At 55.5% G+C, this 25,987-nt stretch overlaps 7 protein-coding genes across 7 annotated transcripts; 2 read left to right on the forward strand and 5 right to left on the reverse strand.

The window, feature by feature from the left end:
* Positions 1-314: 314 nt before the first annotated feature.
* CGGC5_v007519 (putative WD repeat-containing protein) lies at positions 315-1,664 on the reverse strand (the record flags this gene model as incomplete). The annotated part of the gene is made up of 1 exon (XM_032034201.2): positions 315-1,664. The coding sequence occupies one exon, from the start codon at positions 1,662-1,664 to the stop codon at positions 315-317; it is 1,350 nt and encodes a 449-aa protein (XP_031886544.2).
* A 104-nt stretch (positions 1,665-1,768) lies between these two features.
* Positions 1,769-2,081, reverse strand: CGGC5_v007520 (uncharacterized protein; the record flags this gene model as incomplete). The annotated part of the gene is made up of 2 exons (XM_066151864.1): positions 1,769-1,845; positions 1,898-2,081. 2 exons carry the CDS (start codon positions 2,079-2,081, stop codon positions 1,769-1,771), a joined length of 261 nt encoding a protein of 86 aa, XP_066008772.1.
* Positions 2,082-3,775: 1,694 nt separating this feature from the next.
* Positions 3,776-4,643, reverse strand: CGGC5_v007521 (uncharacterized protein; the record flags this gene model as incomplete). Its single annotated transcript, XM_032034203.1, has 2 exons — positions 3,776-4,292; positions 4,354-4,643. 2 exons carry the CDS (start codon positions 4,641-4,643, stop codon positions 3,776-3,778), a joined length of 807 nt encoding a protein of 268 aa, XP_031886697.1.
* A 1,287-nt stretch (positions 4,644-5,930) lies between these two features.
* Positions 5,931-7,628, reverse strand: CGGC5_v007522 (tRNA-dihydrouridine(16/17) synthase; the record flags this gene model as incomplete). Its single annotated transcript, XM_032034204.1, has 2 exons — positions 5,931-7,412; positions 7,485-7,628. 2 exons carry the CDS (start codon positions 7,626-7,628, stop codon positions 5,931-5,933), a joined length of 1,626 nt encoding a protein of 541 aa, XP_031886696.1.
* A 1,180-nt stretch (positions 7,629-8,808) lies between these two features.
* BNI4 lies at positions 8,809-11,393 on the reverse strand (the record flags this gene model as incomplete). The annotated part of the gene is made up of 4 exons (XM_066151865.1): positions 8,809-8,856; positions 8,910-10,268; positions 10,413-10,592; positions 10,806-11,393. The coding sequence occupies 4 exons, from the start codon at positions 11,391-11,393 to the stop codon at positions 8,809-8,811; spliced, it is 2,175 nt and encodes a 724-aa protein (XP_066008774.1).
* Positions 11,394-18,977: 7,584 nt separating this feature from the next.
* CGGC5_v007524 (uncharacterized protein) lies at positions 18,978-19,576 on the forward strand (the record flags this gene model as incomplete). The annotated part of the gene is made up of 2 exons (XM_066151866.1): positions 18,978-19,136; positions 19,214-19,576. 2 exons carry the CDS (start codon positions 18,978-18,980, stop codon positions 19,574-19,576), a joined length of 522 nt encoding a protein of 173 aa, XP_066008769.1.
* A 5,245-nt stretch (positions 19,577-24,821) lies between these two features.
* cah-2 (Carbonic anhydrase) lies at positions 24,822-25,768 on the forward strand (the record flags this gene model as incomplete). Its single annotated transcript, XM_032034208.1, has 2 exons — positions 24,822-25,287; positions 25,380-25,768. 2 exons carry the CDS (start codon positions 24,822-24,824, stop codon positions 25,766-25,768), a joined length of 855 nt encoding a protein of 284 aa, XP_031886700.1.
* Between the last annotated feature and the right edge of the window lie 219 nt (positions 25,769-25,987).

Raw genomic sequence — 25,987 nt, forward strand, 5'->3', positions numbered from 1 at the left:
CCCTGGGCCTGGCCCGATGAGTTGGCCGCCCGCCCAGGATGCCCACATTGCTGCAAGTCACAGTAGCGCTTGCGTGTCGCCCTGCATCCTCTCCAAAGACTACTCTCCAGCAAAGCTAATCGGAGAGATGAACGGGTGGAGTTCTGCTCGCAAATGTCTCGCCAGTAGCAGCTTTCCCCGGCTAGAAAACTCACCCAAGTTTCCAAACCCATCATGCCATCACCAATCGGCTCTCGACCGACCACTTGCCAAGAATATTTCCTACCCCAATTGCCCTACGAGGATACTGGAGAACATGGCTAACGGGATTATCATCACCGCTTAGCCTTCTTCTTCTCAGGTCCTTCCTCCTCATCGCTCAAGTTCGCATACTGTGTCACAGGCTGTGTTTTCTGCCAAGCAGCCGTGAACATTGGGTCTTTATTCGCGGCTTCAGCATACTTGAGCAACGCCTCTCGAGGATCCTCATGCAACATCTTCGCGAGCGGGATGTTCTCCGCAATGTGCTTCTCGTCCGGCTGATTTCGCATGAATGGCGTCTGCTCCAGCACCGCAGGTCTTCTCGGGTCGCGAGATTTGCCGGATGCTGTAACTCCGCCCGTCCTCCTGCCAGCCATCGCACCGCCCGGTGTGACGATCGAATCACCCGACATTCCCACAGACATGTCGGTCGTGCGAGACGGATCGTCATCAATGTGCCGCTTCTTTGGCGCTCGTGACATGACCTCGACGGCGCCGCGAGTAGACATTGTAGGATTGTACAAGACATGGGTCTCTCCATTCGCCGATCCAGTGACAATCTGGTTGATTTTCGGGTGCCAGTCGACTGTGATGAGAGGCGCTCCTGGCGTGATGGGTGTGACATGCTCGGGGCGCAGGTTCCCGGGGTTGAGAATGTGCAAATCGCCATTCGCGGAACCAGTTAGGATGCTGGTCGAGTTTGGCGAATACCGAATGTTGCTCATCGGGAAATGGTCCGATGTAGAGGCGTGGTCCACGGTAACGAGAGGCGTCTTGAACTTGCGTGTGTCCCACAGCTTGATAGTGTTGTCTCCTCCTCGAGTGACCACCATTCGGCCATCGGAAGAAATGTCAATGCCACCAGTCCATGTATCCGGCTTGTGGGCATCGCGGATCTCGGCAGTGGGCCGTGAAAAGGGGCTATTGCCGCTGTACATGACCAAAGACCCGTCCAATGCTGCTGCGACAAGCACGTTGTTGCCTCCTTGCACTGGTGAGCCCCATGCGACCGCCGTCATCCTCGTCCGACCGGCCGACCCGGCTGCCTTCGATTTGAAGACAATCACGTCTCTCTGGCTGCGCTTGTTGTTGACGTCCCAAATTCTGAGGGTGCTGTCTGTACCAGCGGTGATGCAGAGGTTCTTGTCGGCAGGATGCCATGTGCCGGTTGTAACCTCCGAAATATGGCCTTTAGTGTTGTTCATGTCCCGAAGATACATGTCGCCCTTGACAAACTCGGTCAAGATATCGCCGTCCCTCGACATGATCTTTGCTTGTGGGTGTGCAGAGACACATAGGAAGGCGCTGCCCGACAAGTGATTGAACTCGACATGGTGGATCGGATGCGACTCGGCGCTCGCAGCAGAAGCCTTCGTTTCCCAAGGGTCGACAGTTCGAAATGCACGCAGTGTGCTCGGCGTCATGGAGGCGAAGTCGTGCAAATTGATTTTGCAATCGAGAGAAGCTGAGACAAGTCGTCCGCCGGCGGGATCCAACGTCACCGTCGTTACCGCTCTTTCGTGGGTCTTCAGTACCAGCTCATGGGAAACGGGGTAATCGTCGCCGTCATCCGAATCGTCCGAGTCCGAGTTTGCGTCGCTGTCACTGTCACTATCTGAGTCGGGCTTCTTCTCAGTCTGTTCAGTTTTGGGCGGACCTGCGGATCCTTCTTTAGAACCCCCCGCCGAGGCCTTCTCTGTCGTTCTTCGGCTGCGGTCGATTTGGGCGGCAATGTTCGCTTCCTTGGACTTCTTGCCGAATGAGGCGGGAAGGAATGCGCGCATGGGGTCATCCTCGGCGAGCTCTGGTCCTTCGACCACAAAGTCGTCTTCGTCGCTCATCGTGGCAGTTCTGTCGGTGTGTGGCGCGGAGGAGGTTTGGAAAGAGGAAAGAGAGAAGCTGGGCTCAAAATCTAGATAGAACGGCTGGGCCTAAAGTATGGGGTGATGTCAGGCGGAAGCCGTTCCTTCGGCCAGGGTCCTTGCCTAAGCGAAACCTAGTGGAACGCTAGCAGCTGGACGGAGCTGCACCTGCATGACCAGAGCACTACCTACCTTGCCTATCCGCACCTCCACGACGTAGCACTCTAGTGAGGAAGGACCAATTGTTGCAGACACGGCAGAGACACGCTCAAGACAGTGGAAATCGAGGTCCATTTTCGTGAAGGCGCAGCCAGCCAGCTTTTCGGGATATGAGAGGCAGACTGCATCACTTCAAGTGTTGGGATATCCGTTTGGGTGGTGGAGACTTCGGCGCCGATCCCCGCAGGCATGTCGTCCACTTCATTTCGTCTCCTTTTGAAAGACCAGCCAGCTTCGCAATTGCATGCGAGCAAATCTTTCTGTTGACCGTCTAACGTGATATCGCAGGCAACCGGTCACAGAATAGTTGGCCAAAACCGCACCAGTTCCGAAATTGGGGAAAGAGGCGGGTTCGTCCCTAGGTATGGATGCTTGGTGGTTGCTCAGGTTATGGTGAACATCCCACTGGTTTCTACGTGTGTACTTCGAAAAACGTTCCGCAAGTTAAAATGGAGTCAAAACTAAGAAATCGAAGTCTGCTCCAGGTTCGATGTCGGTGCACTTTGCGCCGTTGAACCAATGTTTGAGATGACCCAACAGCTGTGGCACAACGACTTCCTCCATTATCCAGAATGGAGACAGGTAAAGCACGCAGTTGGGACTCGGTCGACGTAGAACTTTTCGATAAACAACCCACGAGACTCTTGTGCACTCCACTCCTATATGTGGTATTGGGTTCTCATTATGGAAGCTATCTAATTGCAAAATTGTTTCTACACACAGCTATTACTACACATTTTTGAAGTGTGGTCAACTCAAAGGAGTCAGTAGAAACCGATATAACCAGGAGTAGAGAGACTCGAGAGAAACTTCAGACAGAAGAGAATCAGAAAGAGATGAGAAACGAATGTTGACTCGATTGACAAATATAATAACATAATTTCGAAATGAAGGCACACTCCCTGCAAAGGAAGTACAACAAGTTCGCCCAATTCGCGGGCAATTTTCGCAATACGCTGTGCGGACACTTTGACCTGAGCGCTCTGAAGGGAAGCACTGTATTCATTCACTGCTGATGTGGACTCTCCGAATATCGGTCGTCAGTGATCCCCATAACACGCCTGCTCATCAAGAAATGACACTGATCTTTCTGAGGATACACTCAATTCTCCGGACTATGGACTGCGGCTGCTTTAGGTCACGAATGTTGCTTTAGGTTGAATACGTCTGCTTGCACAGACTTCTCTGAGGGATACCTCTGTCCAATCTGTCCAATCTGTCCTGATAAATCTCTCAAGGATTGCACGGCCAGACAGGTCAGCAGCAGCTGAGAAACTGTGGATTGAAGTTGACAACACAGTGAATCGTTCAAGGTCTTTGAATCTGGCCAATGCTGGAGACGTTGATACCCAAATTCGTCAAATGTGCATTCATCTTTGAATGGTAACATCTACTGCCAAGGTCTTCGGACGTTTGGGCTACATCACCCATCTCGACGAGCCCCTCATACACTTTCACGAATAGAGCATGGCCGACACATGCAGATTGAAGTTCGTCGAGTTGGTATCCGTCACCGCGCGGCCCTCCGTATTCTTCAAAAAGCAGTTCCCAGAGAACCTCGAAACCAAGTCGACAATGTCAGCGTGGAACTGCACCCCAGCACAACTCTCAGACCCGCTCTTCCGGTTCGCGTTGAACGAGGAGCACACCCTGAGACAATCTTCCAGCGACCACGAAACGACAGCGATGATGTCGATGCCGTCCCCGTTGTTGTCCACCCCGCAGTCGAGGTCGTAACTTGACGACTGACCGCCTGCCGTTAAGGAAGCGGTGGTCCCTGAAATACTGGGACAGTCGAGCGCCAGCAGTCCGAACGTGGGCATCGATATTCGGGTGGTGGTTGTGGGTGAGCCTGTCGCTGACGCTTTTGCTGAGCCTGACGCTGAGCCCGTTGCTGAGCTTGTCGCTATCGTGGTCTCTGTCGGGATCGGAGTAGGAGTAGCTTGGGACTCTTGTGCAGACTGGGCGCCCCTGGATGCTTAACATTAGCTTTCTCATTTATGAACGCGACGAGGGCGTCTGTCCCTCTCACCTCTGGGCGTTCTTGACCGCGAGCGAACCACCGACACCTCCGCCGACCGATCCCACGATGATGACCACTGCAAGAACCAGCGCGAGGTAGAATGTCGAGCGATGCAATCCACATATCCTCCGAACATCAGAACCAGAACCCGGTGGAACTTGTTGGCTATACTGCCTGGCATCGATGCCGTGGTGGGCAGGCGTGGGCCAGTACTGTCCTGGTACGACCTCCGGCCCGTGATCCAACTCGTGAGCCACGATCTTCTCCGCCGGTTCCCTGTAGCCATTCATCCCGCTCATATCAATGAATATAAAAGCACATTGAGTATGTAGTGCAGTGATTGTTTGGGTTTGCTCTCGGAGGTCATTAATTGAGGCGTTCGCAGTGTCAGCCGTGTCTCCCCCTTATGACACGCATCTTGACGCCTTCCTCTTCAGTCTAGGATGCGACACTAAATCAACACCTTTTGCATTTAAAATTAGATGAGGCACAGCTGGAGAATCTCTTGGCAGATCCATCAGATACTGCGGTTGGAAGCTCTTCCAACATGTTTTAGCCGCCGCGCAGCTCCTCAACCCCTGCCAGCCTTGGATGTTTTCGTGTTGGTCCCAACCAGAGCCAAATTCTCCGACTAGACAGGAGACGAGCAAGAAACTCGGCTGGTCCGTAATTCATTTGGCCGCTGTATTCTAGAGCACTTAGATGGGAGTGTTTTGACACAATTCACCTTTCTGCCGTACTTCCCCGTCAGATACCGTATCTGCTTAATTTGAGGAGGCTAGTAGTTAACCTGTTTTAAGGAATAGAAACAAGAGCACGTTATGACAATATGCGAGCCCTCAACTGGGGTTAGACTAACACAACTGGCTTGGCCCCATCTTCCGAGCTCTAGATTCAAGCATCCATATCATGTAAGATGATACAGCCTCCATGTATCCGAGATAGGCGCTGGTTTTAAGGCTCTCACAGCAGGAGAACAAATCAACATAAGGCCTTTGTTTTTGTGATTAAAGATTGGCTTAGTCTGACTTATGTACTTCTAGTCTCGTGCAGAAGACCAAAGAAACATCATGAGACCTGGAATTCTCCTGTGTCAAATGGGCGTTTGGACTTCGTTCATCCCGCAGGCATAAGATTTCTCTTCTACAGAATTTCCCTTGCAACGGAACGGATTTGGATATGTGAGGAGGGAGAGGTAAAAGAAAAGAGGAAAAAAAGCCCCGTTCGACCTTCGAGGGTTGAACTGAGAGAATCTTGGATTTTTACCAGTGGTATCATTCATCAGAATGCTGCACTAAGCGGCCTTCTTCGAAAGACATGCATGTGGTCAGAATTCGAAGGGCTGCTGCCTACTCTGGCCACTACCCACAAAGCAAGTAGCAAGGAGAAAGAGATAGTCAATGATTGACTTCAACACATGTAAGCTGTTCGTACTCGTCGCGATGAGGTGTCTCATTTGCCCTCCCAGCTCCCGTCACCCAACTGGTCGCCCTACATCGTCACTCATGTCTCACACCAAGCAACATCGTTCATAAAGTTAAAGTGAGAAGGGGGTATATCATTTCCATTACTTTTCGTCTCCATCGTCAACCCGCAATCAACTTGTCATCCGTCTCCAAGACCTTCTCCTCAACGCTCTTCTCGCCATTCACTTCCCCGTTGCCATTCTCCTTCGCCAACTTGGCCTTGTCCTTCTTGCTCAGCGAGACAGCCCCCTTGGCCATGGCCTCCTTCGGCAACGGCCTGATGATGGGCTGCACAACCCACCACGGCCTCGCACACCTCTGCACAGCCCCCTTGGAGCTCTCTCCGTCCTCCACAATCTCCTCTTCCTCCTTCTCACCTCCCTCCATCTCGAACATCTTCCCGTCGCTCTTCTCATACTCAACCAGCCCGTCCGCAACCTTCCTCTCCACCTTGCTTAGAATCTCCTCGTACGCCTCCATGTCGCCCGCCCGGGCGCGCGCAAGCATGTCCCTGACGTCGGTATGCTTCGACACAAAGTGCCTCAACATGTGGAACATGTGCGGCTGCATCGCCGCATAGTTTGGGTTATTCGTGCGCTCCTTCTTGCCGCTCGCCTTCTTCCCGGGCGTGTCCTTCTTCCTCTTCTTCCGCGCAGGCTCGTCCTCCTCGGCAGCAGCCTCATCCATCTCCTCCATCCACGCCGTGTCGTCGCCAGGCACGAACAGCGGACGCCGCGCAGGCGGCTCCACACCGGCCGCGTACCTGTGCAGAATGTCCATGTACCGCCTCATGACAGCGTCCACCCTCCACCCGCCCTTGCCGTTCTTCCCGCGCCAGTACTCCCTCTTCTCGACCTCGCTCCCGGGCTCGGGCTCCCTGCCGAAGATGGCCGGGTCGCTCAGGTTCCCCTCTGCGCTCATGATCCCGTCCGCGCCCGTCGCCTCCAGCGCGCGCGCCAGGTCCGCATGCTGCAGGATGTTCCCGTTCGCGAAGAGCACCGTCTCGGCCGGCAGCTGCTCGCGCAGCCACCTGATGATGCCCCAGTCCGCCAGCCCCGTGAGGTGCCCCTTCTGCTCCCTCCGGCGGCCGTGCACCGTGACGATCGACGCCCCCGCCGCGAGCACGTTCTTGGCGTACGCGAGCGTCGCCTCCTTGGTGTCCAGGATTCTGATCTTGGCCGTCACGGGGATCGGCAGGTTCTTGTGCAGCGTGTTGATCAGCTTGAAGATGAGCTCCTGGTCCTCCTGCAGGAACGCGCCGTATTTGCCCTTGCGCGCGATGCCCTGCGGACACCCCAGGTTCAGGTCCACCGCATCGCAGTACGGCGCGGCCTTGAGAGCGGCGCCCAGCAGCGCGTCCGGGTCGTTGGCGCAGAACTGCACGAATAGCGGCCGGTCGATCTTCGGGTTGCCATCGAGCCACGGCTCCGGCGTCGGCTTCGCCTCGGTGCCGCCGTTGGTCGCGGGGCGCACGGCCTGGAAGTGGCCGTCGCGGTAGTGCTCCGTGTCGTTGAAGATCCTGGCGTGGAACATGGGCGTGTATGCGACCAGGTTGGTCTGCTCTTCGGGGGTAAGGAACGATCGACTCAGCATTCGCCATGCCTACATAAACGCCAAGCTGTCAGTCATGCGCCCGAGGCAACCGAGTTCATGGGAGGCCAAGGGAAAACTCACGAATTCAGATTGGTCCACCATGGGAGCCAGGATGTACTTTGGGCTCCCTATGCTCTCGTAAAAGGCCCGACCGTGAAGCTTCGGCTTGACCTCCGCAGCGGCCTCGGGCCCCGCGGCGGTTGTGTCGGTCGCGTGTGTCGCCATTTTTGTCGAGAAGGAGCGGGTAAGCCGGATGATGTGAGGCGTCCGGAGCCTCCGTAGCCTCAGTAAAATCTCCAGAATGTCGGTATTCTCAGTCCAGTGGGCATGCGACCAAGTGCTGCATCGTCCATGGGCGACTTTGATGGGTGATGGCGAAGGCGATAGGCGGGACCCAAAAAAAAAGTTTTGAGCCTTGCGCAGGTGGGCACGAGGCTGAGGACTCTGAGCTTATCTGATTGGTGGGGCTGCGGGTCTCTGCCAATTCCCCCACGCACCCAAGGGGACCTCGACGCACGACGAATGACGTCGTCCCGCTGGTCCGCAAGGGGTAGCATGTACCAGGTACAACGAGGTGCCTGGGTCTCATCGCGCCGCTCGTCTGAATCTAGCACTGAGACGGTGTGTCAGACCAGTCAGGGCGCGGCAGGAGAACAAAGGACTTCGCTTGGTGGGTGGCATTTCAACCCATCGTCACATGCAACCCGGGATAAAGTTTTGCAGGGAGGCAGTACGCTCTAAAGTATTCAATTCGCTGGAATGGTCGATACCAGCATCAAGACCTCGCTGAGACTAAAGCTGTTTTTTCGAGATGAAAAAGCCACACACACACTTTCTATCTGCCTCCTCTTGACTCCACGCAACTGGAAGGCCACAGAACGCGAATGGAACCGACAGATAAAGAAAACCCTTTGACCGCCGACAAAGCAAATACAAACACAGAAAAACTCGACCGAGTGTCGAGTGCAATGGGATCTCCGTAGAGTCCGCATCTCGTCCTCCAGAAGGCTTGGGCCCATCTGATAAAAAGTGTAAGAACAATGGAGGCTACCACCATTATCGCCATCGTGTCCCATGGTCCGTGTGACCGCTGCCCAAATGCAGACAGGCTTTTCGGCCCGTGTATGCACTGACTGGCCTGTGTATGTTGTTCTGGCTGGCCGCCAACTCCGAGTGTCGCCCAGCCCATCCGCAGAAAATTAATCGATGGAGGGCGGCCCTTCAGCCATTCCAGCCAGGCAATGGAAAATGCTGTCGAGTGACGACTGAGAACGCCTTGACACCGTACGATGCTGTTCCTGAACGCCGTCGAATGGTAAATGTAGTTCAAATACATGATGGGTTGGGTGTGCCCATCATCAAGAAGCAAAATTTGGAAGATTCCGTCTTGCAGGCGTAGCCGTCGTTAGAAGAAGTGCGTGTAAATCTTGGAGTTTTCGTGAACTTCCATTTCCTGTGTGCTGTTAGCGTTTGGGGGTCTGGAAATTTCCTGCAATACCAACGTACCATCTTGAATGTGTTGAGCTCCTCCTTGATCTGCTGAGCCAACATGGGCGTCAGGCGGTTGCATGTAGCAATCTCGCCCCTGCGATCATACTCTCCACTTGGCCATGTGTCGTGAAAGACGATTCTCGGTGAAAATGTCGCGTTCCTCTTGGTACCTCCGGAAGGCGTTCCAGGAGCACTCTTGCTGTCTTGGCGGAGTCTAAGAGCGGTCATGAAATAATCCTCGCTGCCAATGGCGACCGACCCCGAACGCTTGTGGCCTTGTGCCTCATCATTCGGCGTGCTAGGCGCGGTGGAAATGGGCGAGTCGGAGACATTGGGGATGGCGGGGAGTTCGAAGGGCTTGGCGCCATCGCGTGCTGGGCTGTTTGATCGGCCGTTGTGCTTGAGGATGCCTTTCCTGACAGCAGCTAGAACCTCGGCACGCTCCCTGTCGCCACCCACGATGCTCTTTCGACCGGCGCTGTCGGTGCCAGAACTTCCAGCACGCTCGGAAACCATGCTAGGAGTGTTGGAGACGTCCAGCGAGTTTCGCTCCAGGTGAGGGAACCCTGTACCACCGCCATTTTGTGCGCGGGGGTCAGGGTTGACGTTGACTCTTTCGGCCTCGACAGTGATCATTGAGACAGCGGCCTGGCTAGCTTCCGGAGCCATGGCATCGGCGGCGGGAACGCCAATAACGGACTTCGGTCGGAAGAGACCCACTAATGATCGCGTGCTCTTCTTCATGCCGCGACCCATCTTACGGATCATGATAGAAGCAGAAGACGCCGTCGACGAGATGGACAGATTGTCGGTCGATCCAGAAAATAGCCTTCCGCCGTAAATGTTGCTCCCGATTCCCCCCTCCTCCTGCTTCTTGGCGATGGCCGCCTGCTCAGCCTCGTACAACTCATCTGCGGTCGGGTCCTTGTGCAACTTCGATGCATCACCGGCGTTCACATTGCTGGGTTCCACCGGGGGTTCGGGACCAGCAGCTTTCTTAAAATCAGCGGCGCTACCAAAAGAAAATGCGCGGCGAAGTCGCGATGTCTTGCTCTTGGATTTCGTGCCATTCTGTTTGATTGCTGCGAGCTGCTGCGCGGCGGGGCTGCTGGCGTTGGCGTTGGATGCAGCCTGCTGCGGAGCATATCCCAGAGAGGAAGGTGGTTTTTGGGGACTGGACTCGGTCGACATGGTCACCGGCTTGGAGAGAGGAGACGGAGTGGGTTGTCGCTTGGCCGCATCTGACGATGAGTTTCGTGGCGGGATGTTCACGATCTTGAGCTGGTCATGTTTCGATGAAGCATCATCTGGGGTTGAAGAAGACGAGGAGAGAGAGGGGTTTGCGGTGGGGGTGGGTACGCTACGGTTGGCAGACTGGTGGAAATAACCTTGTTAGCGATGGAACACTTCAGGATGGTCGGGCCAATGCGTGATTGGGCAATCCATCAGAGGGATGAGGCGAGAAGACGCATCAACAAAAACAGATAATGCGGTGTGCATGCAGAGCGAGATGCTTACCGAGGACGGCCGCGAATGGCTGCTTCGACTCGACGCGACGCTTTCTGCGCTGCCATTGCGAACATGCATGTTGGTGTCGGTGGGAGGAGCGAGACTGGAAACCATGCGAAGCGATTTTTCGTTGTTTTTGGGAGTTGGAACGCGGTCGGGACGGGAGGATTCTTCCGACTGAGCGAATTCCTGTGGGGTTAGCGGCTTGGGATAATCGGCAGAGTCTAGCGAATGCATGCTGCGCCGCCTCAGTCGCATGGTGTCCTCCGCCGGTCGATTCAATTGCATGTCATCAACCGCGCCATAATAACTGCTTGGTCTGCTCTGGAAAGACGCATTCCGGCTTCGCACTGACGCGCTCTTCTGGTCATTGGAGCCAGGTGCATTGTACAAATGACTAACGGTGGCCATGCCTGACCCTGAAGGGGCGCTAGTCTGGCGAGGCTGCTGTTGCTGGAGAGCCGGGCGCCTGTACCTATCAGGTGTCGTCTTAGCACCGGCGGCCTGAGCGAACGTCATTTGCGGTGTCGTGCTGCCGGCAAGATACGCAGATTGAGGTCTCTGTGCCTGGGGATTTGTGCGAGCGGCGGGGATGGCTGAATCGTCTCTGGATCCGCCCTGGCTCGTACCCATGTTATGGCTGTATGAAACGGAAGAGCTTCCAGTGTGACGAGACCGGTTGCCATCGTGTCCTTGAACCATACCCTGTGTCGGAACAGCGGGAGAAGATGCCGTGCGATAACCGTTGCCATACTGCTGCCACTGGCCAGTCGTGTTCAGGCTGGGAGTGCTGGTGAAGGCATAGGGCTGGATGGGAGCATTACTGCCGCGGTAAACGCCTGACGCCCCCGAGAAGTTTCGCTGCGCCTGCTGGGCGGCCATGTACTGCTGATTTGCCTGAGCTTGTGCGGGCATCATGTTTCCGGATGATCGGGTCTGGAGAGTGACAGTGCTGGTCTGCTGGGGATACGTTTGAACCAACGCAGCCATATTCCAATCAAACGACAACTGCAAAGGTGCCGAACGAGTGCTCTTACGTCAACCTCGTTTTGCTCCTAGGTCAGGTCCAAGCAGACTTGGACGTAACGGCGACAGATGGTTATAGACGGGTGAACTAGCAAATTGCAGCTCAAATGCTAAATACTGAAAATTAGTTGTTAGCCAAGATGTATCGCTTCCAGCAGCATATCCAAATGAAGCCATTCGTATGGCGAGGCTGCGAACACACACAAGCCTCGTTCGCCGTGAAAAGGTACAGGATGATTTGCGAGATAGGCGATGGACGAACCTTTGAGTTTCTCGAATGCAAGGGGAAGAAATATTTCTGCTGTATTCCGGGTGACCAATAACCGTCTGGGAGAAGTGAAGTTGGCGTGAATGGTCAGAACTCGGGTGTGGAATGAAAGGTCGCCTGCGGCCAGGGGCAGTAACGGTGTCGTCGTGCCGAAGAGAGTAGACGCTTCACTGCTACCGCGAAGTCGTCGTCTTCGCCGTCGTCGACGAAGTAGTAGCCAAAATGGAAGAGGTGATCGACCGAGGGCAGAGAGAAGAGGGGATCAAGTGTCACGCAGACAACTCGAGTCGTAGCTAGCAATCGACCAAGAACATGGGAATGTCAGGGACTCGTATCCGGTTCGAAATCGTAACGCAGCAGTCGTCGGGAACGGAGAGGGATGGGTGATGACGAGTCAGGGCACGGGATCGTCTAATCGTTGTCGTCGTCGGCTATGGGAAGGAAGCTTTTCGAGAAGCTCCGTCGGGTTCACAAAGAGGAAGCAATCGTGAGAGGAGTCGGTTGTGTTTTCGGTTTGTAGTTTTTTTTTTGGTTGTTGGGTTGGGAAAGATGAATGGGCGACACGCGGAAGGAAAGGAGGCACAGTAAGAACGACGGTAAGAGCGAAGGACGAGTTGAGGTGTGATCGAGGGGACAACGTTGGACCGGGGATTTGAATATGGGGACAACCTAGGAAGCAGGACCCTGAGAGTCAGACAACCTCAGCGTTGGGGGGGGGGGATTTCGTGACTTTTTTTTTGGGACGAAAAAAAGGGGTCGTTGATGGGACGAATTGGGAATGATTTTTTTTTTCTTTGGGGGGGGAAAGGGCTGAGGAGGCTGTAGTAGAGAAGGGGGACTAAGGGAAGGGGGGAGGGAAAAAGGGAAGGAAGACGAGATGGGAATTTTTTGAGGGGATACAGAGAGAGGAAGTCGGGTGTGAAGATGATGAGGTGCGAGGTGAGTGAACGAGAGTCCTGGAAGGAGGAGGAGCACGCTGGACTGGAGACTGGAGACAGACACAGACGGTGGATAGGCAGGAAGGGTCTGGTCGAGATTGGAGACTGCCAGATGGGAAGGTTTTTGGCACTATCGTACCGATGCTGCATTGGCTTGCTGGAGCCAGACGGCGATGGAGTTCCACTTGGACCAAAGCATCCTGGGAGGGGACCCCGGCCGATTGTCCACAGGCAGACTTACTGCACCACTGCCCACACCATGCACCCGTTCGACGTTCCTATTCGTACCCGCTACCTCGACTGGGGCCTGGAGCAGCGAGGAGCGAAATGTCCCGTCTACCCCGGCACCCTGTGATGTCCACGGCAGCCTGGGTGCCCTGTCCAGCGCCGCCGCCTCTGACTGGTCCAATTCAGCAGGTAGGGGACTTTCCCCCCCCATTTGCTGCCATGGCCTTCGATGTGCAATTCATGCCATGCCAGGCCATGCCCCTTTCACTCAGCACTCTGTCCGCTGTTCATCAGAAGATATTACGGATATCTGCTCAGTTACTCAGTGTGCTGCTGTGGTTCCAGGGGCACCTTCCGTCAGCTTCATCAGCCCGCCTTCAGGACGCCCCTGCCTGCCTAGGTGCCTAGGTAGGTTTTCAGAATACACAACGCCGGGCCTCACACTGCACCAAGCTCGCTCAACCACCTCTCTCCTCTCTCTCGTCCTCCCAGCAAGACCAAGACAAGACCTGTGTGAGACCTTCCACCACACAGGGCGGACCTTCAGGAAGCCCCCAATACGGAATGGTGCGAACGCGTCCCTTCGTCTCGGGGAGTTGTCTCTCGGCTTGGAGAATTTTGGCATTTTGCCATTGGGCAAACGGCCGAGAGGCGGCGAATCACGACCACGCTACCCCTTGCTCCTGGGCGACAGACATGCCCGCGTTCGACACTCTCTCCTGAATGAGGTAAGCCGACGGTACTCTGTTAAAAGGAAACAAAACACACATCACAACATTGAACACGCCAAGGAACCGCCAACCTGCCCATGGGATTGGTCCGGCACCGTTTGGTGACGGCCAGATGGAGGCAAATGGCTGGATGGAATAGTGCAGCAGGCTGATCAGCACCACCAGTGCAGGCACAGGCGCTCATACTCACTTACGCAGGGCCTTGAAGCAACTGCAAAAGGCACATCATCAACATGTCCCGCAGACGCGCAGCAGCCCCTTTGAAGCACGGCCGACGCAGCTCATCAGCGCCAATCCCAACTTCAGGACTGACAGCTTCCTACTTGCCTACCAAGCCTACCTACCAACAAGCATCACGCGGCATCACACGCACACGCAGGGCGCAGAGCACAGGCCCAGGCACAGTAAGACGAGAGATGAGAAGCTGCATCCAGGAGACGCAACGCCTCCTCCGACACAACAAATACACGTAATGGCAATCCATCGCCTTCTGCCTTTGCGTTGAAACGAGGCACGAGGAGCGGCAACAAACGGCCCTCGTCTAGACCCAAGACGAAAATCTTCACACTAAGACCCCGAATCGCCTCCCTCCAGCCTCATATCGGGACCCCTTACGCAAGGTACACAGACAGTACAGCGAAGACCTGCGCTGGGACAGAGCCAGCTATTCGGGATTGAGGCACACCACACACCACACACCACACCGCCGTCGCCCCAAAGCCTAGGGGACCAACTAGGTGATGCGCACCAACAAGTAGCGTACAGTCGTGGAGCACGAATACAACACAGTAGCTCGACCCTGCAGATTCCTCAACTCGGCCGGTCTCCCGTATCAGCAGCAGATCGCGCAGCTAAGCTCACCAAAACCAGGCTCGTCAACGCAACTCTCGGCGGAGGGCAAGACAGCCAGACCGCCACGGCGGTACAAACACATGCCTTACGAATCCTGCCCAGCCAATTACACCCGCCTCGCCTCAGTCAGTCTCTCTTGGCCAGTCCGGCCTGTATGAATATCTCTGTCTGCCTCTGGCCTCTGCCCCCCTCTTTTGCTGCAGTGCAGTGGTCATTCACCTGTTACGTGTGATGGGCCGGGGGATACGAAGAAAAAGGGAACGCTTTCCCCGTATTTGAGTTCGTGCTTACCCCACCGCAGTGGCTAAGATGGTGAGGTAATGCTACGTGCATATCGGAAGGGATGGCCTCCCCTGTTCCGGGAAGGAAATTTCACAGGTCATCTCTCAAGTTTCGACACCCATCTCCCACTCCAGAGTCCACGGGGGCCCGACTGCGGAACGTGTGGATTGAGGCCCGTCTGGAGATGCTGCCGGACTTGGTTTGGCTGGTCAGGGCGTCCCAGGTGCTGGCCGACGGAGGGGGGAGCGAAGCCGTTCACGATGGGCTCCGCAGCTCGGCCGCATCAGCAAGCAGCAGCGCCGCAGCCATCACGAACAAATCACAGACGGAGAAGCCCTGTCGAACGACGCACTTTATATCCGGACGTCCAAAAAAGAGTGTCCTGTCTTACGACTCCGTCCCAATCTACCTCCGGCGCATTTAATGGCCTGTTAAAGTCACTTGCTTGGCTCAGAATGCTGCACCACGGCCATGCCTAATTCTCGAGGCCGGCCGTTGAGGTTTGACAGCCTCCCATGACGTTGACTGAGGCCCGGCCTCCGATCCGATCTCAGAGTTTGCAGCTGCATGCCGCATCATCCCATGTTTGCCACATTTTTCTTGCTTTCATCCATTCTTTCTTCCTCACGCTTGTTCTTCGCACTTTCGACCTTGAGCCTTAGCTCAGTTTTATACACTATATTTAGTCCGTGGCCAGAGACCAGTCGGGGGTCCACCAAGTCAAGTAGGGACCAACGACCAACGGGCTGCCAGTGGCCCACGAGAGAGAGGCGGGCGATGGAGAGACATTCGAGGTATGCTGTACGTGGGATGCACCGCGGCTTACATGCAAAAGGGAGGAGACCTCGCCCGGTCCACTAGGTACTTGTACCCGTATTGTATCTATGCCGCGAGTGGCGGCGACTACGAACCAGTGTACGGCTACGGCTACGACCACGACTTCGCCCACACGAGATTCCCACAGGCTGAAAACGGGGTCAACAACGACAACGGGGCGGGAATGACGCTAGCAGGCTAGTGGGTACGCAGCAACATGCTTGACAACAGGCCCTGATCGCTTCTGGCGGCGATGCGGCGACGGCCTTGCGGTCCCCTACAACTTTCCGGCGCCCCCTGCCGATGAGATGTGATGCTTCCGCACGCTGACCACTGTGCAATTTGCCTTCAGGATGCAGTGAGGGGGATTATGGGGGCATGAGTAAACAATCCCATGTTTCTCCCCTGTGGAAGGCTGCATATCAAAGCAAGCTACGGACGCTTGATCCTGATGCCACTGCAGCAGCGCTAGCGGCACGCGTCTCTGGCGATGTGAAGTGAGTTGCGGTGAGTTGCTCTCTGCATTTCGATGCTGGCAAACCCCCATGAGGTACTCCAACGCATTACTCCGCAACGCAGTCTAGAAGCTCATGCTTTGGAAATGAAGTTTTCCTGTCAGCGACCAGAAGAAAAAAAAACCCCAGGCCAGGTCCCGCTAACATGGTTTTACAAGGAGCCGCCTGGTCGCCCGCAATCTGCTTCTTACATTGAAGGCTATGCTACCTACGCACAACTCATAAGCTAATGATACTTCAGCCTTGTGATGCTCGATCTGCTAGAAACTATTGAGCCACAACTGGGCCGCTGAGCATAATACAGCACGCGACAGCAGAGCTATTTTGGCTGTCAGTGTTGCTTTTCCCGCCCATCCGTGCATTGATGCAGAGATTCGTGTCGCTGGCTAGTGCTGTTTGGACGATGCGCGCCCATGTCCCTGGTCCTGGGCTGTGGTGCTGTTCGCGATGAAGAGAATGTCAGCAGCACAAGACCCTGCGTTGCGCCTGAGGTAAGCATCCAGTTTAAGGTTGATCAGGCGATGTCGATGGTGTGTTCTGATGATGAGCAGCATCGAAATTAAGATTGAAGGACACGAACGACAAGATGGAGAATAGTCAAGCGATGAACGGCCTGAGCATTATCTCATCGAAGCCAGCATCTGTAATCTGCTTCCTTCAACCGCTGTCATTATTCCCGACAAAGCCTTCCCCAGGGAATAACGCAATCAAGACATCCCTGGCCGCCGCGCTCTTGCAACGGGGAAGCCGTCGGCGCCAACGTCTGGCGAATGTTCCTGCGACTGCGAGATGAAGAAGCCCAGACCAGTTGCACAAGTCTCAATCTCGTTGGAAACGTCCCGCTGTCTGCTTGAAACAGCTGTCCCAGACCGATGCTTCACTGTCACCAAGTTTACGAGAATTTTTGTCGTAGCGGGGGGTGACACTCACGCCGTAGAGCCTACCGACAACCTTTGCTGGGACTTATTTGGCTGCTTATTGAGGGCCTGAATGGGTAGGTTTTTAGCATCATTTGCAACAACAGAGTTGCGTCCTGCAGCTTACGACACTGCAAGGGAAGGCAACATCATCCCGTCTGGTCTTTTTCCAAGAGCCTCGGCGCCGCAGACATCATCAACTCATCACCATCAACAGAGTTTCGGCAGCTTCCAGCAACGTTTTCTGCCTCATCCCATGTCTCTGGAGCAAAACTTCCGCTCCTAGGCCAATCAACCCCCGTCCCTGTCGCTCAATGCCCCCCGTGGGCCGTCAGCAATCAATCTGGTCTTCAAGTTCCTTCCAGAGGAAAATGCGGAAAGCACTTCACCAACAGACAAAGACCCCAGAACCTCGCCGTTTTTGCACCCGTCACGATGCTACCGTAACGTTGACAGTATGTAGGGAAAACAAGCTCAACATCAAAAGGGGTCCCCGTTTGGGATGCACTTTTGGTGACTAAGTCCGGAGTCTTCGCCGACGATGGCATTGATTCGCAGAGAAGAAAGGGGCAGGGCAAAAAATTGGCCGCCACTCTTCCACAAAGATGGATTGTTCCTGGCTCTGCCGTTCCCCTCCCCGCGAACATGACCCGATCGGGCAGCACACGACCGAGATAGCTGCCGAATGCCAGGACTCAATGACGCGGGCATTTTGCGGCTTTCGGGGGCAGCCAAGCCGGGCAAGCTGGGGCATGGACGGCTGCCATGTTTATCAACAGCAAGGAGGACGGCCGAACAAGCCGGGTTTGATTATATTGGAAACCTATACGGACACAACTGCATCGCAGCTCCAGCCATAAAATGACACGATCGCGATCTGCCTAGATGCCTGGCGGCCAAGCACAAGCAATACTTTAGTAAAGGCTTAGATGCGTCCAGCATCCGGACTTGCAATGTCGGGCCTACTGAGTGATCTGGAAGGTGCCATCTGAGCCGCCGAATCTTGTCCCGAGGCACGCTCTACGAGACCAGACCAGAGGACGAGAGACGGGCCACCCTTGCCCGATCGACCGTTGCAGACTCCCACAACGCCTTCCAGCGGCTTCCCTGCATCGCTGGCCGCACTTCTCGAATCGTTCGCTTGGGTGAGCCAAGTCGTGCTGGGACGTCGGGCTAACTCCAACTAGTATCGCGGACACGGTTCTTTTCTTCTGGCGTTCGGCTTGTTTCAATCCACCAGCACCAATACAAACACGGGTACACCCACCAACTCCTGACCACCAAGAGATGAGAGACACGACCTCAATTAACGCGCCAGAGTCTCGCGGGCGCGCCCAGAGCGTCCAGTCGCGCTAACAAACATTGACAACAACCGAACGCACAGAGTGCCATCCATGCCAGGCCATGCTAGGCTCTTTTCTTCTTCCTCAAATCTCGGTCGGCTAGGGACTGACCGACTCCAAGGGATCTGAATCCCTATCATTTCCTTCTTGCTTGCTAGTTGTGCGGGGGATCAATTGCACGACTCTATTGGTCAACCGCACAGATGCCCACTGCACTGCAACCAGGAACCTCGCATGTGCAGCTCTCAGCAGGCGCGGCGGGGGAATACCACAGGGACTGGACACTCACGCACTTTGCCGTTTGCTTGGAAGCAGCGGCGCAATTCAGATTCGGATTCACGTCAGATTCAAACAGCCCTCGACCTTGGCCACCAACAACACAGACTGGACAGATACGCAGACGGCTGACAAGGCGCGTGGTCCCTGGATCTCGCCTCGCCGCGCCGCGCAATGTGTATTGTAATCTCCTCTCCAGCCCGCGGTTTAGGACGTTCCGTCTCGTCTTTCGCGCGCAGTTTTTTCATCTGGATCAACCTTGCAACCTGCAGGACAACTGCATACCGACACTGACAAGTCGTCGCCCGCTCCAAGGTCATTCCTGTTGGTGTCCTGGCAGCAGTGTCGAAGATCAGACGCACCTTGTGGAGATTGTACTATCATGATCACCTTGGCTGTGGACCGACTTGGTAGTGATCGCTTCGGGGGTTCAAGAAGAGCCGTCCACCGGCAAAAGTCGCTGGCCAACTGCGACCCTGCCAATGCCAGCAACAATCACTGGTTGACTGGCAGCGGCTCAAGGTCCCTGAAGCCTTACTGCGTACGCAACCAGGTCTTCTTCCAAGTTTACCCCTGTCTTCAACATCGCCGTCGCTGCTGATGAACAGTTGCTAGCAGAGCACGGCATCCGCATCCACGGACTGGCAGACTGTTCCGAACCCGGGCTGTTTGGCTAGTGTTTTCCATCCAACGCGATGTGGAAATTGTCAGAGTTGTCACTCGTTGAACCGCCTCACCATTCGCGGCCCCGTTGTCCTCCACAGACTTGCGCGGCAAGCCACCAACATCTCCAAGGGCCAGGAGGTCCGCCCTCGGACGCAATCGCATCTGTGGGTGAAAGAAGAACGAGAACTGACCTCCAACAGGCGGATTCGCTCGTGCTGCATCTCACATGGCCCCACGATCAAGACTGTGGGTTCCTGGTGGCTTGTCCTTAGGCTGCGGCACCAGTCTACGACGCCATCGCCCGCGCTAGTCTAGCGAGAAGATGATGGGCGACGATCGTGTCTACCAGAGACAGTCCGTCAATGTTCGCACTCCGTCCTGGCGGGTCTCTGTGCGACGACGACGAACAAGTTGCGCAAGTAGACTTCAAGAACGAAGCAGAAACATGTTGTGTGCTTCGAGCAAGTTCTAGGTGCAGATGCGCACGCAATGCGAGCGCTTTGAAGCCGCTGCAAGCGATGCAGGCGCAACCACAATACCGCAAGTCAATCCCGATGAGGCCACACTGGCCGGTCAATCGGTGATATGTTTGCAGGACCCATCATCCTCCACCCGTGGGTACGATCCCGAGGCTTGCAAACTCGCACGGCCAAGACCGGCCATGGCTCCGAGTTTGTGCAATGCTGGAGGGGAGGTGATGACGCCCCATCCAAGATGACAGATCAGTTGCGGTGAGATAAGGGCAACCAAACTTCGTCCCCCGCAGTTCTCGACATGTCCATGCCTGCTCGACGTCTGGACAATTCCCATAGTCTTGCCGAGGCCGGGAGCAGCAACCATTCTTCCGAGAAAGATTAGCGAGATACTGAGTACAACGACAGGCGTGCGAAGATATACTTAGCGACCGCCAGTAACGCCAGTAACCCCCAAGTTGTGGTTGAGTTGCCAATAAAAGAAATCAATTCAATAGACAGCAGAAGCGAGACGAGGCGACCGCGCATTCCCATTCAGTGCTACCGGGCGGCCCCCAATAGCATGACACTTTGAGGTGGACGGGCGGCTGATTCCCCCCAAAGGGCCCGGACAACACAAACATCCCCGTCGTATGGCCCGCCGCCCTGGGCGATTCAACTTCACCGAACCCACTCAATACGGCACCTGCTCAGTTCCAACTTGGAAGCGCTCATTGTCCCCCATGCAGATGGACTCCAGCCCTGGACACTGGGGGGCATTAGGACGCCTGTTATTCCCCGCCGGTTGTCGTCAACTGGCCATATTTGGCCTAAAAGACACCATGCCTACCACGCTCGCTTCCACAACGGAGGCGACCTGCCAGGGATGAGCCGGTGACAGCAGTCGAATAGACGGAGCAGCGCGCCCACACAGCGTTCCTTCGCAGACGGTACGCCGTAGCATCACCGCCAGACCGACTCGCGTCCTCCCTCAGAGGGCTCCATCCAGTCCGGTAGAGTCAGTATCCCGAGCCAAGCCGGGTGGAGGTTTCTCCAGCTGCAGGCGGCGACCGCACCGTAGGACGGCGTTCCGGTCCACTCCGTGTGCGTGTGCGGCCACATGCAGGTTGTTCGTCCCACGCCGTGCGACTGTGTCAGGGCTTCCGGCCTCCAAGGAGGACTTGCCGTCGTGCAGAGATCGGGCTCTGATGCCTTGGGCTGACAGCCTCACGCATCCGAGTTCCACTGAGTTGTGCGCCTGGACTGTTCGCATTTTCTGCTTGTGGTGGGAAAATAGGGCACAACTCTCGTCCGGCCCAAGAACTGGGTTGCCAGGTCGCACCAGCTGCGGGAGCTGAGTGAGGCCGAAGACAAAGTCGAGGCTTGTTCTGCGGGCTGGAATGCTTGGGAGATGCCACACGGGTTGTTCCGGTGTTGGGATAACTGAAGTTTTGTGGTGTTCAGTACCGCTATTCAGGATTGGGTTGTGCTCCGGGAGACTTGTCCGGGGACGGGGGGTGGTGAGCCTCCAAACCCCCACCGCCGGCGCCGAGTGGCCGCCATGGGCCGGGATTTGATACAACCGCGACGGGAACGACCTCGATGTTTTGGAATCAAGAGTCATCGCAATCCAAGCCTGGCTGGCTGGCGCTGGCTGCTTGGTGTTTAAAGATGCGTATGTGCCTATGGCTGCTGACCGAAGCTGTTAGTTGCAGCAATGACATGCCATTCCACGATGGGTTCAGCTGGGTCATCTCATCCCGCATCCGATCATGATTGCAACGGGCGCGCCTGGTGATATACATTCATCATCGCTGTAGTGCTTTTCAGAAAAATGGCCTTACTTGTTGAGGGGTCTGCAATGCGAACGTATACTTGCTTTCGGGCATGTGCATTGCCGCCTTGGTCACTGTGCGTCTGCCTGTCAAGTAAATGAACAGCATATTGTCAGGCAGATGATCATATAGCGATCGGGCACCGACGGCCGACCTTTCGCCTCAACCGCCTACCGACGTGGGCCTCAGCACACGAGGGAGCAACGCTCGACTATCTGCCCATCCCAAGGTTTGTGATATTCGATGCAAACATGACATCGATCAAACTTCTGGGGACGACGCGCAAAGTCTCATGCACCTTTTGGCTAGGCATTTGAAGACCTTCCCATCTGCCACATCATTTAGCCGTGCCAAGTGGTAAGATTTGTCGTCGAGTTTATGAGCCCACCGATCAAGACGAAAGCTCTTCGTTCTGCGTCCACGTGGCGTTCCTCTCGACCCGAACATAAGATTAGGCGAGCGGGGAGAGTCTTGCCAGTCGAGGGTCAAGAAACGCTACCATACGAAGCCATTTTCCAGTCCTCGCTGCCTGTTCCCGACAAAGACATCTGTGATGGCACCCGGCAAGTCTGGCATAGCATTGCAACAACGCAGCACAGGTTGCTGCGCTGGTCGACTGAGGAAACACACGGACTCTTGCTACTCCCTCCGAGACGCCTTGCTCTCAGATATTCGCCAAGATGTGCTTCGGGAAGTTGCATGCAGAGTTGGGGGAGACATATGTTGGACGCCCTTTGGGGCGACTGTTCGGCCATGAGGCGTTTCATGTGATGAGAGGATGCGGGATCAACTTCTACTAATCCTTGTTATTTCTCAAATCTTCCTTTGAGGGGATGCATTGCTCGCGAAAATCCGAGGAATCCATCATCCTTGACCTTCACCTTCGTCTGCTGACAATCTTGTTTACGCAATAGGGCGCCGAGGGCTTCTTGAGAACGAACTCCAAGTGAAGCTGCATCGGGTGCTGCATCGATGGTGACGGCTTCACTGCCAGTGAGCTGATCAAGTGGTCATGCCCATGGATGGAAGCAATGAGGACGAAAATGCCCATAACGGAGGCGTTCAGCGAAGCGTCTGAGGAGTGTGATGTTAGCCAGTTCAATGGAGGCAGACTTGAAACTGTGTTTGCCTGCCAGACGTGCGATTCTGGCATCATCATGACGTTGATGAGCGAAGTGCCGAAATGGTCAATATCAGAATGGAGTATGTGAAGAAGTCTTGACATGCCGTCATTATATGGATCCTAGTTCTCTTGGCTCCAAGACCTGGAACGCTCCTCGACAGCTGCGGCGGCGTTGTCATGAAGTTTGGAAGCGCTGGAATGACGCAGGACACAAACAAAGTGCAATATAATACACAAACGAGGGCCGTCATCAATATCCAGAATCGTTGATAATATCGCCTCCCAAGATGAATTTGCTGCTCACATCCGTCAACCCCGCAGCGCAGCTTCGGCCATCCTCCGACCGACGTCAATTTAAACACCAAGACCGTCGTTCCTCGGACCAAGATGAAATGTCTCAGCGAATCGAAAGCGCAATCGACCAGACGATCACCTCCTCCTTTTTTTTTTTTTTTCTCCCCCAGACTTTTTCTTCGATTTTCGTAGGTCGTGCTCTGCCGCTAGCTCGAAAATTAACCGGCACGAAGCTGTTCCAAGGAAAGGCGCCCAGCCACTGCGGGACGACCGTTGGGACTATGGACCTCGCTTAAGGCTTAGCGGTCTTGGAGTCGATCACAGTAGGCAAGCTCGACGGCAAAGGCCTGTACTTTTCTCTCTCCCTTCTTGTGGACTTGGCACATCCAGACCGGGCGAAAGCCGTTCAGGCTTTGGTTCGAGTTCTTTCTGTTTGGCCTGGCTGCTTGCTTCTTATATCCGTCGGCCATGTGCACTGTCGCACCTTCAACGGCGTCACACCAATCCCAAATCTCCGAGGCGGTGATAGTCAGCAAGCGCTGACGTCCAGCGTGGCTTGTAGCTGATGGGCTTGCTGTGGTCTCTCTTTCAATAGAGTGGCCTACGAATGTGGCCTCTCGGTGTCTATTATTGAAGGATTCACTAGCCGCTGAAGAAAAGCTACTTAGACGCGGCGTTTGTCAGCGTCTAAAACTGGTGGTGGCGTGGTGAGCATTGAGAAGGGCTGCGGTTTGCTGGGAAGAAGCCCTTTTAACTCGACTTGAAGATATGCTTTCCGAGGATTCGGGACGAAGGATGGTTGTCTCACAGTTTGCGTGGTTTTTGCCGTTTGTGTCCTTCTGAAAGCACGTTGTGGGCGCTTGGCTAGACGCCTGGTGACGGGGAGAGGATCTTCCGCGGGTGACCGTTGTGCCGGTGAGCGTTGGCAATGCGTCTTGGCGTAACTTGCCTCGTGTGCGTCGAGGGACGACAACGAGCTTGTTTGCTTACGGTTCGGGAGTTCATGTGAGATCGTATACCAAGACCCGAAGGTAGGGCTGAGCACACACGGGATTTTTTTAGGGAAAGGCTATGAGGATAAACTTGGAGCGAGGCTCTTCGAGTGGCTGTTTTCTATCAAATATGGGCAAATTCTGTACGTGAGAGTGCCTGAAGGGGAAAAAAATATTCCATCCGTTGTACTCCGCGCCTCGCTCGCCGCGGCAAACGGCCTTTTACCGACCCGTTCAACGACGTGTCAGCCGTCTAATTCCTTCTACGTAGACCGGAGCATCTTTTGTCATCCGCCTTTTCTCTCCCCCCCTTTCTCATTCATCCAGCCAAAGAAGAAAGGCGACTTTATTACAAGCCCCTCCTTCTCCTCCTGCGCCTCCCGCCTTTCGTCTTGGCATCTTTCATTCTTGCTTCTCGAGGGGATGGAAAGTGAACTTGGTGATCTTCATCTGGCAGACTGACGCCCCCTCCCTCCCCCATGGGACTCCTTCATGGACCCCCAGTCCGGTACCCTGGCCGTGGGGGAGACTGGAGTATCCGTACCTTACCGACACTTTTTCGCGGAAACGGGGCTCGCCAAGATTCTGGACGCCGCTTGAATGGGGAGGAAGCCAAGTTGTTTTGTCACACCCAGCCTCGTGAGATGACGGCTCGTTGGAGGTCGAGTCGAACAATGCCTGCTTGTTCTTTGTGCGTACCCGCCAGACAAGCGGCGTACACCCTCCTCTAAGATCTGACGAGATCGTGTGCCCAGAGATCTCGAGGAGGATAAAGAGTCCTCAGCTTCCCGCCCCCAGTCTCGAGGTTTATCTTGTTCTGTAGCTCTCTACTCTTTTGCAGTCCACTCACTCACATCAGCCAAAATGAGACCCTCCAACCTCCTCCCCCTCGCAACCCTCTCAGCGGCAATCTGCCACCACCGCACTTCCCTCTATGGCCGCTCCGCCGCAGAGGGCGAGGTCGAGGTCGCAACCTTCGGCTACAACGACCTCGTAGGCCCGCTCAACTGGCACGGCCGCAACAACGCCAGCTCAAAGTGCGCCACGGGCACGCACCAGTCGCCCATCAACCTCAACGACACCTCGGCGACGCTCGTCCCCGGCGCGAGCCTGGGCTTCGACGTGCCGGCGCACCCGGACGGTGCCGTGTTCGAGAATCTCGGCAGCACGCTCGAGGTGGTCGCGCAGAACGGCACGCTGACGCGGGACGGGCGGGTGTACGCGCTCAAGCAGTTCCACTTCCACACGCCGAGCGAGCACCGCGTGGACAGCGAGTACTTCCCCATGGAGGTGCACTTTGTCTTTGAGGCGGACGAGGAGGCGAACAAGAGTAAGTTTTTTCTGCCCTCTTTTCTTCTTCTCTCGTATTTGTATAAACTTGGCAGTTCATAAATCTCTAACAATCTTGCTCCCCCCCCACAGACTCCACCGGTCCCGCCGCCTCCGTTGTGGGATTCCTCATCGAAGTCGACAACGCCGCGCCGTCGCCGTTCCTGGCCAACGTGTTCGCGCACCTCGACGAGGTCGCCGAGCCCGGGTCGCACGCGGAGACGCAGGGGCTCGACTTCTGCGAGCTCAAGGACCTGCTCGCGCGGTCCGACGTGTACCAGTACAGCGGCAGCCTGACGACGCCGCCGTGCACCGAGGGCATCGCGTGGAACGTGGTCGCGGAGCCGCTGACGGTGGACGACGTCACGTTCCGCGCGGCGAAGCGGGTGATGAAGTTCAACTCGCGGTACACGCAGAACGTGCCCGGGCAGAAGAACCTGCTGGATCACTCCAGGGTCATGTTGAACGCTATGTCGCCTTAGGTGGGTTGTTGGGGGAAGGGAGTTTGCGGAGTAAGTGCGTGGGGGAAGAGGTTGAGATGAGGTGAGGATGCCCACTTGGTGGTCGGGGTTACGCCGATGTGGATCTCATGGAGAGAGTTTTTCTGCCTTTTCACTGGCGTTTTCTGTGATGGGGGCATACACGGGCACAAGTACAAAGGGCTGGCTTTTTAGACTGGTACTTATTGCATCGAGGAGGGC

Source organism: Colletotrichum fructicola, assembly GCF_000319635.2.
Source record: "Colletotrichum fructicola Nara gc5 chromosome Unknown KSG_Nara_v1_contig04, whole genome shotgun sequence".
In the NCBI taxonomy this organism is placed as follows: domain Eukaryota; kingdom Fungi; phylum Ascomycota; class Sordariomycetes; order Glomerellales; family Glomerellaceae; genus Colletotrichum; species Colletotrichum fructicola.